This window comes from Chenopodium quinoa, unplaced genomic scaffold (genome assembly GCF_001683475.1).
Source record: "Chenopodium quinoa cultivar QQ74 unplaced genomic scaffold, ASM168347v1, whole genome shotgun sequence".
In the NCBI taxonomy this organism is placed as follows: domain Eukaryota; kingdom Viridiplantae; phylum Streptophyta; class Magnoliopsida; order Caryophyllales; family Amaranthaceae; genus Chenopodium; species Chenopodium quinoa.
Genome location: NW_018744239.1, coordinates 4,592,629 through 4,611,421, shown reverse-complemented (window position 1 = coordinate 4,611,421; position 18,793 = coordinate 4,592,629). Strand labels below are relative to the sequence as shown.

The window sequence follows — 18,793 nt, the reverse complement described above, 5'->3', positions numbered from 1 at the left end:
AGCAAGCCACAATTCCCACACGCATCACCCAAGGAAAAAGAAAGAAAAAGAAGGAAAAGAATAAGGAAAAAAAATAATACTTACCCCAATCTGATTTTTGAGCTTCTTTATGTGGGGAAATTTTAGAATTTTTGGAGATATTTATAGAGTAGAGAATAGAGGTTATGTAATACCCCGTATTTTTGAGAGGTATTTTCTAAATTAAAGAGTATTCTAGTCTCGTATTTTTGACGTATTTTCTAAATTAATAAAGAGTATTTTAGTTTTGGAGCCAAAATGATATTTGAATTTTGGCGCCTAAATAAATTGTCTTATTATTTTACAAAATTAATTAAATAAAACCATTTTATAGCAATGTTATAAATATTTTTTTTGATTTTTCGAAAATTAAATAAATAAACCGGAATTATATTAATTCGGTTAAAATAAATTAATTAAACTAATTAAATAATATTTTCGGATTTTATAATGAAAACCTGATTTGTTTTAATATTTTTCTAAGTTACTTACTTTCATGAAATATATATTTAATTATAAAATATTTTACCTAAACTATGAAATTAGTATAAGTGGTTCGAAATTATTAAGTTAATTATTTGCTTAATATTTTCGGCCACCCTTAAAATTATTTAATAAATTAGAATAATTACCTAAACTAATAAAACTAAAGTTCTTCATAATATTTTCGGATATTAATAAAGAAAAATCTTATTTTTATTTTTCCTACTATTAATTTTCACAAAATAAATTTAATTAAATTATTAATTTTAGGCATAAAAATATTTTACAAAAATCTATGAATTAACATAGAGGGACCGAAATTATTGAGCTATATTAAGCTCAGTATTTTCGGCCACTCATAGTTTTTTTAAATAATTGTAATTTATTTTATTATAAATAAAAATCCTATAATATTCCTTATTTCTACTCCTAAATCAAAAATTTATTTGATCTTATTCTATACTTGCACTCCAAGCTCAAAACTTGCTAAACAAAAATTTCATGACGAAATAAAATCTAATACTTTTCCATGCATTTAATTATTTTCTAAACCCTTAAAACCCTAATTTTCATTCTTTGAAATTGCCATAAATTATACCCACCCTAAATTTCTATAAACTAATCACCTAAACACCTATAAATACCCCTCTTCAAAACACCCCAAGACACACATTAAAACTCCAAGAAATCTCTCTCTCCCTCACGGTTTTCCTCTTCTTTTTCCTTCCCCAATTTCAGGCCACCACCATCACCGGCGACCGCCCTCACCGACGACCACCTATTGCCGCCGGCGACCGCTAATCACCACCACCAGCCGCCACCTCTCACGCTCGGCCACCCTTGCTCCTCCTTGTCTTTGGTTTCCATCTCCATCCTTCAATTTCTCTTTTCTCCTAATCTTATTTTACATTACTAAGCATTTATAATTGAATTTCATATATATTATTTCTTGCATAAATTATAGTATAAATAAAAACAGAAAAATTATTTAAATTATAAAAACAGAAAATTATTTTATTAAAATATAAAAATACTTTATAATAAATTCATGCACATATAGGATAGATCGGTTAAGTTGTTGTGCTTATTTGATGGCCTTGTATTAATTAAGGTTATAATGATGTGTAGGGTGTTCATGATTAAGTGAAGTAATTGTGTGAATCGCTCGTGTTACGATCAAGGTACGTTATGTGGTTTGATACCTTCGAAAGTTGTCTATGAAATTGTGTTTTATTATGTTTCTTATGAAATTATGTTTTATTATGCTTCTTATGAAATTATGTTTTATGATGGTTTGAATTGATAATTTTGGTTAATCAAAAGAAACTTTGAATTGTGATTAAAATTATTAAAAAGGATTGGATTAAAAATGATTTACAGGTTTCTTGATATTCAAGAATAATGGATTATTTCTTTTTAAAAGGTGCTTTTACGCGAATCAATCGATATGGTTATGAATCCCACTTTGGGAATGGAATAGAGAAGACTATGGACTTTGTATGACCTAATCCACTAGTAGAAAAAACTAAATAGGCACCCCCCCTATAGCACTGGTTCTTGAAAACCGGTGCCAAAAGAAATGGGCAGGACTTAAAAATTCAGAGTTGGCACCGGTTCTAACCAAAACCGGTGCCAATCATTTAATAAGCACCGGTTCAAACCGGTGCCAACTTATGTAAAAAAAAAAAGTATGGGAAGGAGTTGGCACTGATTCTCCTTAAACCGGTGCAACTATGGTAATTAGCACCGGTTTAAACCGGTGCCAGTTTTTTAAAAAAAAAACCATTGGGTTTTAGCTATAGCAAGGTTCAACGTCTTTCTTCTTCATTCCTTCGTTTTCATTTCATACAATTCCCACGCAATTTTCCCTCTTCTCTTCTCCCTCCATCTCCTAGCTAGCTTTCTCACTTCCATTGAAGGGTTGTGCGAGCTTTCTCACCTCCATTGAAGCAGTTACCGGACGTTCGTACTCCATATCCATCTCTCCTCCATTGAAGCAGCTTTAAGGTAAGTAGCTAGCTTAGGTTTCACTTACTCCATTGATGAATTCCTTCGTACTCTTGAGTTTTTTGAGGATTTGCTTTTCAATTTAGTAATTATAAGTTTCTTGTAATCTAGGGTTTGTCAATAGACGCGCATTGCTCCCCCTCCACAACGACCTTCTTGTCATGGTTGGTCTAAGGCGCCAGTTTCAGGTACTTATTTGTATTCAGTCCATACAGATTGCTATACAAAATCCTTTTCTGATGAGTTATACATTTCAACCCTTCTGTTTTTAGAAGACAGTACCTATAAGAACTTAGGAAGTGTTTCTTGCCAAACTCTTCTTGCACTGCAGTGAACCTAAAGGTGGCTGTTTGTGCAATTGATTATCATGGTCTCAACTTTCCAATTTGTAATTTTGCTTTTTGGTTTGGTACTCTGCCTAATGTCTTGGGCTCTCCTTAAGTTTCTACGTATTGTTCTGCCTTACTTCAAAGTTTAGGAGTTGTGTATGCTATTGATTATTGATGAGATAGGTTTGATAGGAGCTGTAACCCCTTTTTGTTTCAAATATTATTTTGACCTTAGTTTTTAACTTTAAAATTTTTAAAGTACTGGGTCTGATTATTGGTACTCTTAAATCTCTTTGTTTAACGAGCCATGCCAAAAGTCAAAGGAAGGGGTTGAGGTGGGAGGGTCTAGCAACAGTGTTTGTCTCGGTCAAACTTTGGTATGTTACTTTGTTTGTTGTGTAATAATTGTCATAAACATTAACAATGAAGTTCAAGGCTTATAGTTTTGCAGTTTGGATGAATTGTATAAGTAAACTTGAGATAGTTGGGTGTAAATGGTAGGATTAAGAGTTGGGTTATTGGTGTAATCAAGGATGCTTGTACAGCAAGCCACATTTAGAAGACAGGGAAAGTAATTAGAAAGGTGTAAATGCTAATAAGCAGAATAATTTAGGCATAGTTTCACATGTGCTTGCTAACTTTAGAGTATCTCCATTTTCTCTCTCATTCCTTAATCATATGCCCCTATTTGTATTTATTATCCATTTCTCATACATACTTACTAACTTTTGTTTTTTGTTTTGTTTTCTCTTTTTGCGTTTTTATAGATTCATATGTGAATTGAAGTTCAAGTTTAGCTCAAGTGGGAAGTTAGAAAGAATACATCCATTGTATTTGTATGAATTATAAACTTCTCAAAGCTATATATATTTCTTTCTTTTTATTGTTTTAATAAAAGTTTTTTCATGCTATTACAACTTGTGTATTATATAATGACAAATAAATACAACAATAAATATATGAAATAGTTGCATCATCATATGCCTAGATACCCGTTCAAGGCTTTCTCATTAGGAGAAAGTCTTGAATAATCCCCGGTTGGGACTGTTCTTGAACGTTTACTCTCACTTAGGTGGTGAATGTATGTCTTTTTTTTTCGATTTTAAGGAACATCTTGGCTTACCATTTCCTCGATCACCATGTTCTCTGGGTACATAAGTGGGTAAGTTATTACCTACATCGTGTACTTGGAGAACTGGGGGGAAATGCTGCCGGATTTTCCTTAAAATTGGAAAGTCGACATACATTCACTAGTGAGATTACACGTTCAAGGATGGGTTAGGTTGGAGTGATAAGGACCCTTTGGAAGCATATATGCATTTTTGTATCTTTATGAATGTTATATGCATGGTGTGTGTTTGAATTTGATTTACATATATAATAGATGTAGCAATTATACATTATTCGTAATATGTTGCCATGTTTAGAGACAATTTACTTAATGGAGAAGGATCGTGGCTGGATGTATGGTAGACGTGATACATTGGAATTCTTTGATGGGGTTAAAGAGTTTTGCGAGAGGGCTTCAACTTATCAGCGTAGAATGGGTGTCGATTGGCTCTATTGTCCTTGTGTTGATTGTAATAATGTGAAGGTGGTCAATAGTGTAGATATCATTAGAGATCATGTAGTTTATCGTGGGTTTAGGCTTAAATACCATGTGTGGATTTGGCACGGTGAAGAAGGAGATTACCGTGGGGATGTTGATGGGAATGATGTGCATGATGATAGAAGCAATGACATTCGTGTGGACGAGGAATATAGGAATGATGAACATATTATTAATAATGGTGATGAGGATGGATTTGAGGATAATCAGGTGGATGAGGTCGAGGATGAAGGGGTGGATGAGATGATGCGTGGTGTTGAAGGTGACGTGTTTGAGCCATTATTGGAGGCTTCTAAAAAGCCTTTGTATCTTGGGTACAAAAAATACTCCAAACTATCAGCCGTGCTAACACTTTTTAACATTAAGTCGAAGCATGGGTGGACGGACAGTAATTTTACTTCTTTGTTGACCGCGTTAAGTGAGATGTTGCCCGACGGGAATGAAATTCCTAAGTCTTACTATTACGCAAAGAAGCTCATGTGTCCATTTGATTTGAAGTATAAGAAGATACATGCATGTCTTAATGATTGTATTCTTTATCGAAATGAATATGAACAATCGGAGGAGTATCCACGATGCAAGAAGTCGCGCTACAAGCGCAAAAGTTGCAATGCTGGTACGAAGGGACCTCCTGCTAAGGTGTTGTGGTATCTTCCCATTATTCCAAGGTTTAAGCGTTTGTTCTCAACACCAAAAGACGCTAAAAACTTGAGGTGGCATGCAGAGGGAAGAAAGAAAAACAGAATGTTGAAGCATCCAGCCGACTCCCCGCAATGGAAGAACATTGATATGAAGTTTGGGGAATTAGGTGATGAAGTCAGAAATTTAAGGCATGGGTTGTGCACGGATGGGATGAATCCATTTGGCACTCTTAGTACCCAACACAGCACATGGCCGGTACTTTTAGTGATCTATAATTTGCCTCCTTGGTTGTGCATGAAACGGAAATACGTAATGCTTTCACTTTTGATAACGGGGCCAAGGCAACCTAGAAACGACATAGATGTTTATCTTGCGCCACTTGTTGACAATTAGAGAACGATGTGGGACGAAGGGGTTTCCGTTTTTGATGCTCATAAGAATGAGAAGTTCACATTGCGTGCAACTCTTATGTGGATCGTTAATGATTTTCTTGCATATGGCAACTTATTTGGTTACAAGACCAAAGGAAAAAAAAAGCATGCCCCATTTGTATTGATGACACCCCAAGCATACACCTTGATAATTTTCACAAAGAGGTGTACGTGCGTACTCGAAGGATGCTCAGGCGCGATCACCCGTACCGCAGGCAGAAAAAGGCTTTCGATGGGAAAGTGAAAGAGGGGACTGCGCCTAGGCCATTGACTGGTGAGGAGGTTTATGCTCGAGTTAAGGGTATACGAACAGTATTTGGGAAAACATAAAAAGCTCTGGACTTAACTGCTCTCTTCAAAAAAGAATCAATTTTTTGGAAGCTTCCGTACTGGAAAGAACATGACGTTAGGCACTGTCTTGATGTAATGCATATAGAGAAGAATGTGTGTGATGTTCTCGTGGGAACAGTAATGAATATATATGGCAAAACAAAGGATGGAAAGGGTGCACGGTTAGAATTGGAAAAGATGGGGGTTCGTCCAGAATTGTGGGCTCAGAAAAAGGTTCGAACGGGAAAGGAACAGGAAACGAAAAATGAAATGAGTTCGAAAAAAGGAAAGGGGAAGAGCAAGGGAATGGGAAAAGCCACGGATGCGTCGAAGAAGAAATATGCGGGAAAAGCCGAGGATGACAAGGCTTATTTACCTCCGGCTTGCTACACATTGTCAAGGGTAGAAAAACAGAAGTTTTCTGCATGTCTGTACGGCATTAAGGTTCCATCAGGGTACGCATCTAACATGAAAAGATTTGTATCCTTGAATGGAGAATTGAAGCTGACAAGTATGAAATCCCACGATTGTCATATTCTGATGCAAGTATTCCTACCAATTGCAATACGTGGTATTTAACCAAAGCACGTGAGGGAAGCTATTACAAGCCTCTGTTCGTTTTTCAATACAATATGCAGCAAAGTGCTTGATCCTTGTACACTTGATGCTTTACAGGCGGATGTGGTTGTGACTTTGTGCAAATTTGAGATGTACTTCCCACCCTCATTTTTTGACATAATGGTGCATTTGATTCTTCATTTGGTGCGTGAGATTAAATTGTGTGGTCCAGTGTTCATGAGGTGGTGCTATCCTTTTGAAAGACACATGGGAACATTGCAAAATAAGGTAAGGAATCGGGCTCACCCGGAAGGAAGTATGATTCAAGGGACTGTGGCTGAGAAGATTGGTAATTTTGTGGCCGACTACATAGCCGTTGCTGAACCTATTGGTATTCCTACTTCTCGCCATGAAGGGATACTTGATGGTCATGGCACAATCGGGTCAAAACGAATGTCACCTGATCGAGATAAGTTCTTACAAGCACACCTACACGTGTTGTACCATGTTGCTGATGTTCACCCATATTTAGACGAGCACATGGCTAGTTTGCGTGATGAATTTCCATCAAAAGGTGAAAGGGCACTGATGCAGTTGCATAATAAGAAGTTTGTGAGTTGGTTTCGTGATCGAGTGATGGGTGGAATGGATGAGAGTGTCACAGATACAGTAAGGTGGCTTGCTTATGGTCCTAGGGATGATGTTCGCTCATTTGAGGGATATGACATAAATATGTACACATTTTGGATTGAGCGTCAGGATTTGAAATCTTCCTCGACCCAAAACAGTGGTGTAACGCTTGTGGCATCGTCAAGGGAGTTTGCAAGTGCTAAGGATAAATCACCCGATGATGCAGAGTTGTCATATTACGGTCGAATTCAAGAAATATGGGAGCATGATTATTGTGACTTCACGATTGCTCTTTTCCGGTGTAAGTGGGTTGATAATATCAGGCGTAACGTCAAATATAATGACTTTACACTTGTAGATCTTGACCACCTGAATGATAGTGCGGAACCATTCATCCTTGCATCTCAAGCTAAGCAAGTATTTTACGTAATTGATCCAGCCGACTCAAAATGATCTATTGTGCTAGCCGGCAAAAGAAGAATCCTTGGCGTTGGAGATGTCGAGGATGAGGAAGAGTATGATGCGTTTGATGACTCGACACCTTTCACTGTTCCTAAACCTGTTGTACCAAATGAGATAGACAACCAAGCCAATTACATGCGATCAGACCACAACGAAGGAATATTAGATTGAGGTACTATTTTTTGTTATTTTGAAATTGTAGGCGTAGAAAGTATTATTAAATCATAGGTTAGGGTAAAAATGAATGATATTGTTGACTTACTTGCCCATTTTTCTTATTTTCTTTTAAATGAATGAAGTAACTTTTAAAACATTTGAAATACCGGAAAAAAACGACCTACACTTGCCCATATTCTATGTTGATTTGTATTATAATTCAGCAATTTGGATTTGATTATAACATTATTACCATACTAATTTATTTATATCACACCTAATAACGTTTTATGTTTGTAATGACAGGTTTTCACATCTCATGGCGAACGATCAGTACCGTACTGGAGTCGAGGATGTAGAGGATGATGATGATGATTCCTCTGATGATGGGGACGAGCTGTATGATGTGAACAAGGAGCCTGATTTGGGTGAGGCAGAAGATTAGGCTCAAGATCATTTGGAGCGTATGCTTGAGGAGTTTGAAATTGCAGCTGAACAAGCGTCTCCTATCGAAAATGCAATTTCTGAGACGTTTGGTCAGAATCATATGTCACAAACTCAAAGCTAAGAACAAAGTGGAGGTGGGGTGAAGGCACCGCGAAGAAAAAGTCGAGGGGTCCGACGACAAGTTTCAAGAAACCCGTCGATCAAATGGTCCTGGAGTACGACAAGGCAGGCCAACCTACAGGCAAATGGCGTCATCAGTATGTTGTTCACGTTGGGATTTGTGCGCACAAAATCCCCATCACTATTGGTTGGCGGGAAGAATCTCCAGGCTTGATTGACACATTTTGGAATGATACAAGGGCAAGTGTTTTCTTTCTACACAATTGTGAATACCTTGACTTTATTGTTATTTAAAAGGGGAAACTAATAACCGCTTTTATTTGTGCTTGCAGAGTGTGTTTAACATTCCTAATGATGCCGCCAAGCGAAGGGTGTTTGTATCTTTTCTGGCAAAAAGATTCAGAGGCCGCAAGACCCTCTTAGTTCGTACTTGGATCACAAAGACAAGGGTGAGAAGACCAAAGAAAAAAAAAGGAGGTGGAAATGATGTTGAAGTAATCGAGGAAGAGCAACTCCCTTGGCAAAAATGGCCAAGCGTATCGAAGGATGATTGAAGGAAGCAATTGTAAGTTTAAGTAAATCCCTTGACAATTGTATAATATATTAACTCTTTTTAAAGTAATGATACTAACATGTCTAATTATGTAGGAACTGAGGGAGAAAAATTCCAGAAATGCATTGCAGAGGCAATACACCCATTGTATGGGGCCTAAAACATTTGGTGAATGGAGGGATACGTGGGTGAAGGAGGGAGTATACCCTACTGCGCTTCTAGGGTCCTCCAAAGAAGCCTCTGATTCCACGACGAGTACGTTGGTGAGTCGTGCTGACGATTTCATTTGTTCTCTGCATTCGCGTGACAAGAAAACCGGAAAATGGGTCATCAACGCGCCGGAAACCAAAGAAATGGCAGATAAACTCGTAAGCAACTATGAACTAGTGAACTTTATGAAGCTTTAGCATAAACATCACTTTACAAAAACATTAACTATATTCATGTTGCCTTTTTGGTTTAGCTACAGCTTGAGTACACTGAAGAACTGGTTACAGGCAAGCTCGTCCCAACAGTAGAGAATGACCCTTTCACCTTGGCTTTGGAAAAGCCCTACCATCCAGGACGAGTATTAGGTGCGGGAAGGACCTTGCTAGGATGGGAAAAGGTGATGGGTCCAGAATATACCAAATTAGGAAGATCCCGAGCAAGTGTGAACTCACCGGTTGACTTGGATGCCACGGTGGCATCAATTAAGGAACAAGTGCGCAACGAGATGCGAGAAGAATTCAATGCTTGGGCAAAACAACTGAACTTGCCGGGCTTGCCTTTCCCCTCGACTACACCGGTCGACTCATGTAGTCACCCACAAGGACAAGGAGAAGATGAGATACATGGAGACGATGATGAGATACATGGAGACGATGATGAGGTAGTTCCATATCTATTAGTTTTGGCATATTGTGTTACGTGAGATCTAACGTGGCATTATGAACTTACCATTGCAGGTTCGTACTCCTACACATGCGGACTCGAGGGAGCTTCATAATCCAACACCAGTTGACTTTCCAGATTTACAGGTAATTTGTTTAGTTCTTTGTAAATGTTCTCCGTTTCTTCGTTTATTTCGTGTTTCTTTGTTTCTGTATTACTTGCATAACGATTGATCGGGAAAGGAGATGTCCGAGGTGATGGTATTAATTCTGTCATGTTTCTGTGTTGTTTCTGTTCTGTTTCTGTGCTATTTTTGTCGTGTTTCTGTGCTATCATGTTGTTTCTGTCATGCTTTTTCTGTGCTTGCTGCCTGCCTGTTTCTGCGCTTGCTGCCTGCCTGCTGGCATGCTTGATGTGATGCTGCCATCTGCCTGCTGTGCTGCCTGCAATGATGCTGTGAGTTGTGCTATTTCTGTGATGTGTTGCTGATGTTTCTGTGTTGTGTTCTGTGTCTGCTGTTTCTGTGGAGCTGTGAGCTGTGCTGCCTGCTGTGCTTGTTGTGAACTGTGTGCTGCTGTTTCTGTGTTGTGAGCTGGTTGCTGCTATTTCTGTGCTGTGACCTGTGTTTGTGCTGTGAGTTGTGTATGTGCTGTTTTTGTTCTGTGAACTGTGCTGTGAGCTGGTTGCTGCTGTTTCTGTGTTTCCTGTGAACTGTGATGCCTGCTGTGAGCTGTGTATGTGTTGTGAGCTAGTTGCTGTTGTTTCTGTGTGGCCTGTGAACTGTGCTATCTGCTGTGAGCTGTGTCTGCCTGCTGTGAGCTGTGAGGTGTGTCTGCCTGCTGCCTGCACAACACTGTGAGCTGTTGTGTCTGCTGTGAGCTATTTCTGTGTTGTGTTGCCACCTGATGTGTCTGTGTTGAGCTCTTGATGTGAGTTGTGTCTGCTGTGAGTTGTTGCTATGTTGTTGTGAGCATATTGCACAACAATCGGTTTTGTTATATAATTTTGTTTTCGGTTTTGTTACATGCTTAAAACTCTAATGATACCTTAACATAATCATAAAATCGGTTTTTTTATATAATTTTGTTTTCGGTTTTGTTTTTCGGTGTGGGCGTTGTTTATAATCGCTTTGAAAGTGTTAATTTCTTCTTCCAAATTACTGCAGGAAGAGACACGTTGTGCACTTCTACACCTGGGGCTATCAAACAGTGGACCTTTGCAGTTGGTTGCGTATGCTAGTGCACAACCGACCAGTGGTACGGTCCATTCGCGACCGCTTAGGCCACAACATTACTCGATCGGGATCAATTCTATGATTGCGGGGTTCGAGTACATCCTAGTACCGGTGCCCGTAGAGGAGGATGGGATTACGACACTCTGGGAAGCAAAAGGTAGCTTTGTGCAATGGCCTTGTGCTTGGGTAAGGTTAATCAACGAGGTAAGATTTTGGGTTCACTCTTTACTTTATGCTCGGTTGTCTTCCCAAGAGTTGGATGAATTTATTTTCTAACCAATTGCGTGATTTACTTTATCAAATTTCGAAGAAAAGCCAAACTTCAAAGAGAAAGAGGTTGAGCAGCCTAAAAGCATTGGTCAACCGGTGCCAAAGAAGAGGAGTGAACAACGGTCGGAGAGTGAAAAAGCGCCGAAGAAGAACTCTTCGAGAGGTTCAGCTATGCAAGCAACTCCACTTGTTGCAGACACGGTCCTTCAATCGCTCTCTAAAGATTTAACTTATCTACACAACTGTGTTGCTTTGTTGCCTAGTGACACTCCCGTTCAAGTTGCACTACCTAAGGCATTGTTCCACTATGATGACGATGCAATTGCATGGCTCAGCAAAGAAGATGTGAAGGAATTTCTAAGTGGATCAATGCTTAACATTTCCCTCATTCAAACATTCATGAGGTATTTCAATGCCACTCAAAGTATGTTATTCAGATTAGTGGTGATTGTCGTTTATTTTTCCATTAACATTCTATTATCATGCATGCAGAGCACTACAGGAGCACTTACGTGACATTGATTCTCCGTGTCAAGTTGGGTGGTTATGCCCCGAGCAGATCTCCACTACTAGAATCTTAGGCAACCACCCTGACGTGTTGTACTATGTTGAACGGAGTATCAAGGAATCAATGCGTGCGGGAGACAAGTTCATATTGGCCCCATGTTATTAGGAGTACGTCTAATCATGTCAAATTCATTTGTTTCCCCTGATTATATGTTGTACATGGCTAATAACTAATTTGTATGTCCACTACAACAAAATAAAGCAAAGGTAACAATGCAAAACCATTGTCTAATATAAAAAAAGTGTTGCCTTGTAGCTAAGACAACACATATGAGGCGTAATTTATGCCCCCGTTGTCTATTCATAAGGCAACACATTCTTATTCATAGGCAACAATTTTGATAGCTTAGGTAAAATGATACATAAGGCAACCCTTTAACAAAGACAACAAATGAAAAATGTTGTCATCTAAGAAGATAATTCAAAAATGTTGTCACTCCCAAGCATTTAGTAGTTGGTAGGGCTCGAACTTGTGACCTCAGAGTCACAAGGTGAGTTCCCCACCAACTCTACCAAACTTGCTCTTATGTATATATATATATATATATATATATATATATATATATATATATATATATATATATATATATATATATATATGTTGTCATTTTAATATAAATGTTGCTATAGATGGCAACATAGATATTAATGTTACATTTTTCAAACAATAGTTTTGTTATTGTTACATGCAACAATTATTATATTTGTTGTCTTAGACAAGAAAAAGGTAACACTTTAAGCGACTGTTGCCTTATATAGTCTAGAGCAACACTTTTTTTCTGTTACTTTAGTTCAAGGTAACAAATAAGTATTGTTGCGTTAGATTATTAAGAGTAACATTTATGTAAGTGTTGCAATCTTAAGTGTTGCTTATTCTCATTTTTTTTGTAGTGGTCTATTGTGATTTTATGTAGTTTGCATTGGACCCTGCTGGTGATTTGTGTTTCCAGTAACACAATCTTCCTTTTTGATTCAGCTCGATTGCCTCATCCAAAAAAGCTACTCGTGAAGTCCATATTGCAAAAGTAAATAAAGCTACCTAGTGTTGATTATCATTACCTAACTCATTTATTAGTCATACTAATCAAATTTGACCTTACTTTTCTACAGTGTTATGAATAAGATAAATTGTCGAGCTCCTCAAGGTCCCACATGGAAATCACTTATGGTAATTCCACGTGATATTGTGATATTCGTAATAAACAATGCGTAAAAAGTTACTAATTTGCTATATATGCATGTTTGATTCATGTACTTTGTTCCTATGCTAGTGCGCACAACAAGATAACGGAGTTGATTGCGGCATATACGTGATGAGATTCATTTTTGACATAGTGAGTCGTTGTACAAACACACTACAGGTTGATGAGGTATTCCATTGACTTAGTTTATTTGCTCTTAACATGTGATTTGACAAGAAATGTAAGAAATAGGCCTTACTTGGGCCATTTTGGATGAAAATGAACCCTAAAACACATGAATTGCTCTTTTCTTGAGATTTCAAGCCCTAGGCTCCTATAACTAAGTAATAATGACATTTTATAAGAAATAATGAGTTCATTTGACAAGAAATGTAGGAAATAGGCATCCTAGTAGTCAAATTGGCCTTACTTGGGCCATTTTGGATGAAAATTAACCCTAAAACACTTGAATTGCTCCTTTCTTGTGATTTCAAGCCCTAGACGTCTATAACTAAGTAATAATGACATGTTATGAGAAAGAATGAGTTCATTTGACAAGAAATGTAGGAAATAGGCATCCTAGTAGTCAAATTGGCCTTACTTAGGCCATTTTGGATGAAAATGAACCCTAAAACACTTGAATTGCTCTTTTCTTGAGATTTTGAGCCCTATCCGCCTGTAAATAAGTAATAATGACATGTTACGAGAAAATATGAGTTTATTTGACAAGAAATGTAGGAAATAGGCATCCTAGTAGTCAAATTGGCCTTACTTGGGCCATTTTGGATGAAAATGAACCCTAAAACATTTGAATTGCTATTTTCTTGTGATTTCAATCCCTAGGCACCTATAACTAAGTAATAATGACATGTTATGAGAAATAATAAGTTCATTTGACAAGAAATTTAGGAAATAGGCATCCTAGTAGTCAAATTGGTCTTACTTGGGCCATTTTGGATGAAAATGAACCCTAAAACACTTGAATTGCTCTTTTCTTGTGATTTCAAGCCTTAGGCGCCTATAACTAAGTAATAATGACATGTTATGAGAAAGAATGAGTTCATTTGACAAGAAATGTAGGAAATAGGCATCCTAGTAGTCAAATTGGCCTTACTTGGGCCATTTTGGATGAAATGGAACCCTAAAAGACTTGAATTGCTCTTTTCTTGTGATTTAAATCCCTAGGCTCCTATAACTAAGTAATAATGACATGTTATAAGAAATAATGATGTCATTTGACTAGAAATGTAGGAAATAGGCATCCTAGTAGTCAAATTGGCCTTACTTGGGCCATTTTGGATGAAAATGAACCCTAAAACACTTGAATTGCTCTTTTCTTGTGATTTAAAGCCCTAGACTCCTATAAATAAGTAATAATGACATGTTATGAGAAAGAATGAGTTCATTTGACAAGAAATGTAGGAAATAGGCATCGCAGTAGTCAAATTGGCCTTACTTGGGCCATTTTGGATGAAAATGAACCCTAAAACACTTGAATTGCTCCTTTCTTGTGATTTCAAGCCCTAGACGTCTATAAATAAGTAATAATGACATGTTATGAGAAAGAATGAGTTCATTTTACAAGAAATATAGGAAATACGCATCCTAGTAGTCAAATTGGCTATACTTGGGCCATTTTGGATGAAAATGAACCCTAAAACACTTAAATTGCTCCTTTCTTGTGATTTCAAGCCTTAGAAGTCTATAGTAATAATGACATTTTATGAGAAATAATGAGTTCATTTGACAAGAAATGTAGGAAATAGGCATCCTAGTAGTCAAATTGGCCTTACTTGGCCATTTTGGATGAAAATGAACCCTAAAACACTTGAATTGCTCTTTTCTTGTGATTTCAAGCCCTAGGCGCCTATAACTAAGTAATAATGACATGTTATGAGAAAGAATGAGTTCATTTGACAAGAAATGTAGGAAATAGGCATCCTAGTAGTCAAACAGGCCTTACTTGGGCCAATTTGGACGAAAATGAACCCTAAAACATTTAAATTGCTCATTTCTTGTGATTTCAAGCCTTAGCCGCCTATAACTAAGTACTAATGACATGTTATGAGAAAGAATGAGTTCATTTGACAAGAAATGTAGGAAATAGGCATCCTAGTAGTCAAATTGGCCTTACTTGGGCCATTTTGGATGAAATGGAACCCTAAAAGACTTGAATTGCTCTTTTCTTGTGATTTAAATCCCTAGGCTCCTATAACTAAGTAATAATGACATGTTATAAGAAATAATGATGTCATTTGACTAGAAATGTAGGAAATAGGCATCCTAGTAGTCAAATTGGCCTTACTTGGGCCATTTTGGATGAAAATGAACCCTAAAACACTTGAATTGCTCTTTTCTTGTGATTTAAAGCCCTATACTCCTATAAATAAGTAATAATGACATGTTATGAGAAAGAATGAGTTCATTTGACAAGAAATGTAGGAAATAGGCATCGCAGTAGTCAAATTGGCCTTACTTGGGCCATTTTGGATGAAAATGAACCCTAAAACACTTGAATTGCTCATTTCTTGTGATTTCAAGCCCTAGACGTCTATAAATAAGTAATAATGACATGTTATGAGAAAGAATGAGTTCATTTTACAAGAAATATAGGAAATACGCATCCTAGTAGTCAAATTGGCTATACTTGGGCCATTTTGGATGAAAATGAACCCTAAAACACTTAAATTGCTCCTTTCTTGTGATTTCAAGCCTTAGAAGTCTATAGTAATAATGACATTTTATGAGAAAGAATGAGTTCATTTGACAAGAAATGTAGGAAATAGGCATCCTAGTAGTCAAATTGGCCTTACTTGGCCATTTTGGATGAAAATGAACCCTAAAACACTTGAATTGCTCTTTTCTTGTGATTTCAAGCCCTAGGCGCCTATAACTAAGTAATAATGACATGTTATGAGAAAGAATGAGTTCATTTGACAAGAAATGTAGGAAATAGGCATCCTAGTAGTCAAACAGGCCTTACTTGGGCCAATTTGGACGAAAATGAACCCTAAAACATTTAAATTGCTCATTTCTTGTGATTTCAAGCCTTAGCCGCCTATAACTAAGTACTAATGACATGTTATGAGAAAGAATGAGTTCATTTGACAAGAAATGTAGGAAGTAGGCATCCTAATAGTCAAATTGACCTTACTTGGGCCAATTTGGATGAAAATGAACCCTTAAACACTTAAATTGCATTTTTACATGCATAACCTAAGTAATTAATTCTAACATACTTTTTGTTTATTCCAAGTTTTGCAAGGTACAAAAGGGAGGTCCGTTGACGAGCAAAGAAGTTAATGAAGTTCGAAACATGTTGGCGTCCTTCATCACATTTAACATGTAAATATCATTAATATTTGAACTTGTTAACTACATTATTGATTAGTATTGTTTGTAATTATGACACTTTTTAAATTAGTATTGTTTGTAAATATTATTGCGTTTGGGATTATATATTAATTAATATCTATGTATTGTTATTATTCCAATTTACAAATTATTATTATTATTAATTATAATATTATAATAATAATAATAATTATTATTGTTATATAATATTTGTAGAATGAATGCAGGATTTACAGGTTCTCATTATTAATTATTATTAATATTAGTATTAATATTGATATTTATAGCCGAAAAAAAAAACAAAGTTAAAGGCACCAGTTCAGGCTTCAAACCAGTGCCTATTGTGCTGAAACAGAAAAAAAAATGCGTGCCATTGGTTTTTGGCACCGGTTAACCGGTGCCATAGAGTGTATTTTGCACCGATTAACCGGTGCCATAGCTCTTAATAGCCACCGGTTTTGAACCGGTGCCAAATCTTTAGAGATTTGGCATCCCTCACATACCCAACGGTTCAAAACCAGTGCCAAAGGGGGGGGGGTTTGAACCAGTGCCTATTTCACTTTTTCGCCTAGTGGTCTTTCCTCAAGATTGGCTTTTGTTCATAAAGTAAACCACTTGGGGGGTGTGCACACTTAGTGAGGAATTGGTTTTGAAACGTAATCGATTGAGTTTTATACTTGTCTTGAAAGAATTGAATTGGAAAAGCTCTTACATGAGTATGATGTTGGGAAGATTGTTTGGAATTATTGGAATTAAACTTAAATGATTTAATTGATGTTTTACTTATCTCACACATAATCTACTTAGCATAATTTTCTAATGCGTGCTTTTGTTTGGCTTTGCCCTGTTTACCATTTATGGTAAGCAGGTGAACTTTTCAGGTGGAAGTTGATTGATGCATATGGGAGTCCACGAGAATTTCACCTAGCTTAGGGAAAAGTTTGATTTTGTGTTTTTATGTCATAATTAATGAACAGTTTTATTTGAAGTATTATTAATAAAGAATAAATTATTTTCGCTGCAAAAGTATTTTGAAGTATAAGCCTTGCGTTGTCACGCGGCGGTATTACGCCCAAGTCTATCTCTATAATATTTATACGTATTTTTCTACATCTTCTGTAGAGGGAGATTTGGGAGTGTTACAAAGTGGTATCAGTTTGTCGGGTCTTAAAACAAGATTAAAAGTTGAAATAAATAAATTGGATGGGTAGACTTAAGTTGGGCATATAGGATAGAGTTTCGCATTTTTTGTAAAAAAAAAAAAAAAAAGAGAAAAAAAACCATTTTCATAAAAACTATTTTCTTCTTTGGAAAGATGATTGAGAAAAGGATTCTCGGGTTCTCATAATGAGGCCTATAATGGGTACACCTCTCTGTCTAGGCAAGGCTCTCCCCGACACTGTGGGTAACTTACCTGGGAGACGCGGGCTCGAACATCCTATATCATGAGTCGAGTACATTATTAATTTCGAAATAAAATGAATTGAAATTTCCTAAGTCAGGTCAAACCCCAAATTATAGTGATTATGTACCAACCTATTTGAAGGAACCCAATAGTAATAAGAAGGCTAACAGTGACGATCCAGAGTTCGATCCAGTGGAAGAGAAGGGTTCAAATAAAGGATCTATGTTATGACTTGTTTCAATAAATTTTATGCGCAATAAAATGTACTTCAAAAATTAATTAGTAATAATAAAGTATTTGCTTGATTTCTTCTATGTTTATGTGTACAAATAAATTTTAATTTTTTTTTCTTTCTTTCTCTCAAATGTGAACCTCAGGAAAAAATATGTCTTTAAAGTTAATAAGAAAGTTGGTTCCAATGTGGGCAAGGTCCTTAAGAAACTACCCCATCTTGCTAAAAACATTACCCAAGTAGCAAATCAAGGGAAGGGTTCAGGAAATGGGGACAACTTTGGTGAAGTCTTTAAGGGAGTAGCTGCAGCCAAACCACCCTTTTTCTTAGGAAAAGAGGACCCAGCTAGCCTTGAAAACTAGATCCGAGAGTTCGATAAATTGTTTGATGCAATCAAATGTCCAGACAATATGAAAGTCAGTAATGGTGTCTACTATCTAAAAGAAGAAGCTGACTTATGGTGGACGCAAAAGAAAGAGGAATTAATGAAAGACCCTGATTTTGGCTTGGAGGATTTTAAGATAGCTTTGAGGAAAAAGTTTTATCCTGGCCATTTTAGAAAACACAAATGTATGGAGTTCACTAACTTAAGGATGGGGACTATGACTTTGAGTGAGTACTATTCTAAGTTCATAGAACTGATGAGGTTTGCACCGGAAGTAGTACCAACGGAGGCTATCAAGGCCCAAAGATTCGAACAAGGGTTAACCTGGAATCTACAAGGAAAATTGGGTGGGGCAACCTTTGAGAGTCTAGATGAGGTGTATGGCCGAGCTGCCCATTTGTATGGGATCAAAGGAAGGGAGATAGGGAGCATGTCTGGGGAGAAAAGGAAGTCCAACGATCAACCCAAGGGAGTGATAAAAGGCCCAAGAACGATGTAAGTTTTGGGAATGGGAACC

At 36.9% G+C, this 18,793-nt stretch overlaps 1 protein-coding gene across 1 annotated transcript; it reads right to left on the bottom strand.

Annotated features, from left to right (window-relative positions):
• Positions 1 to 9,732: 9,732 nt before the first annotated feature.
• Positions 9,733 to 10,915, bottom strand: LOC110694294 (hyphal wall protein 2-like). Its single transcript, XM_021871473.1, has 2 exons — positions 10,856 to 10,915; positions 9,733 to 10,491 (listed from the first exon to the last, which is right to left on the bottom strand). The coding sequence occupies exons 1-2, from the start codon at positions 10,913 to 10,915 to the stop codon at positions 9,733 to 9,735; spliced, it is 819 nt and encodes a 272-aa protein (XP_021727165.1).
• Positions 10,916 to 18,793: the final 7,878 nt, after the last annotated feature.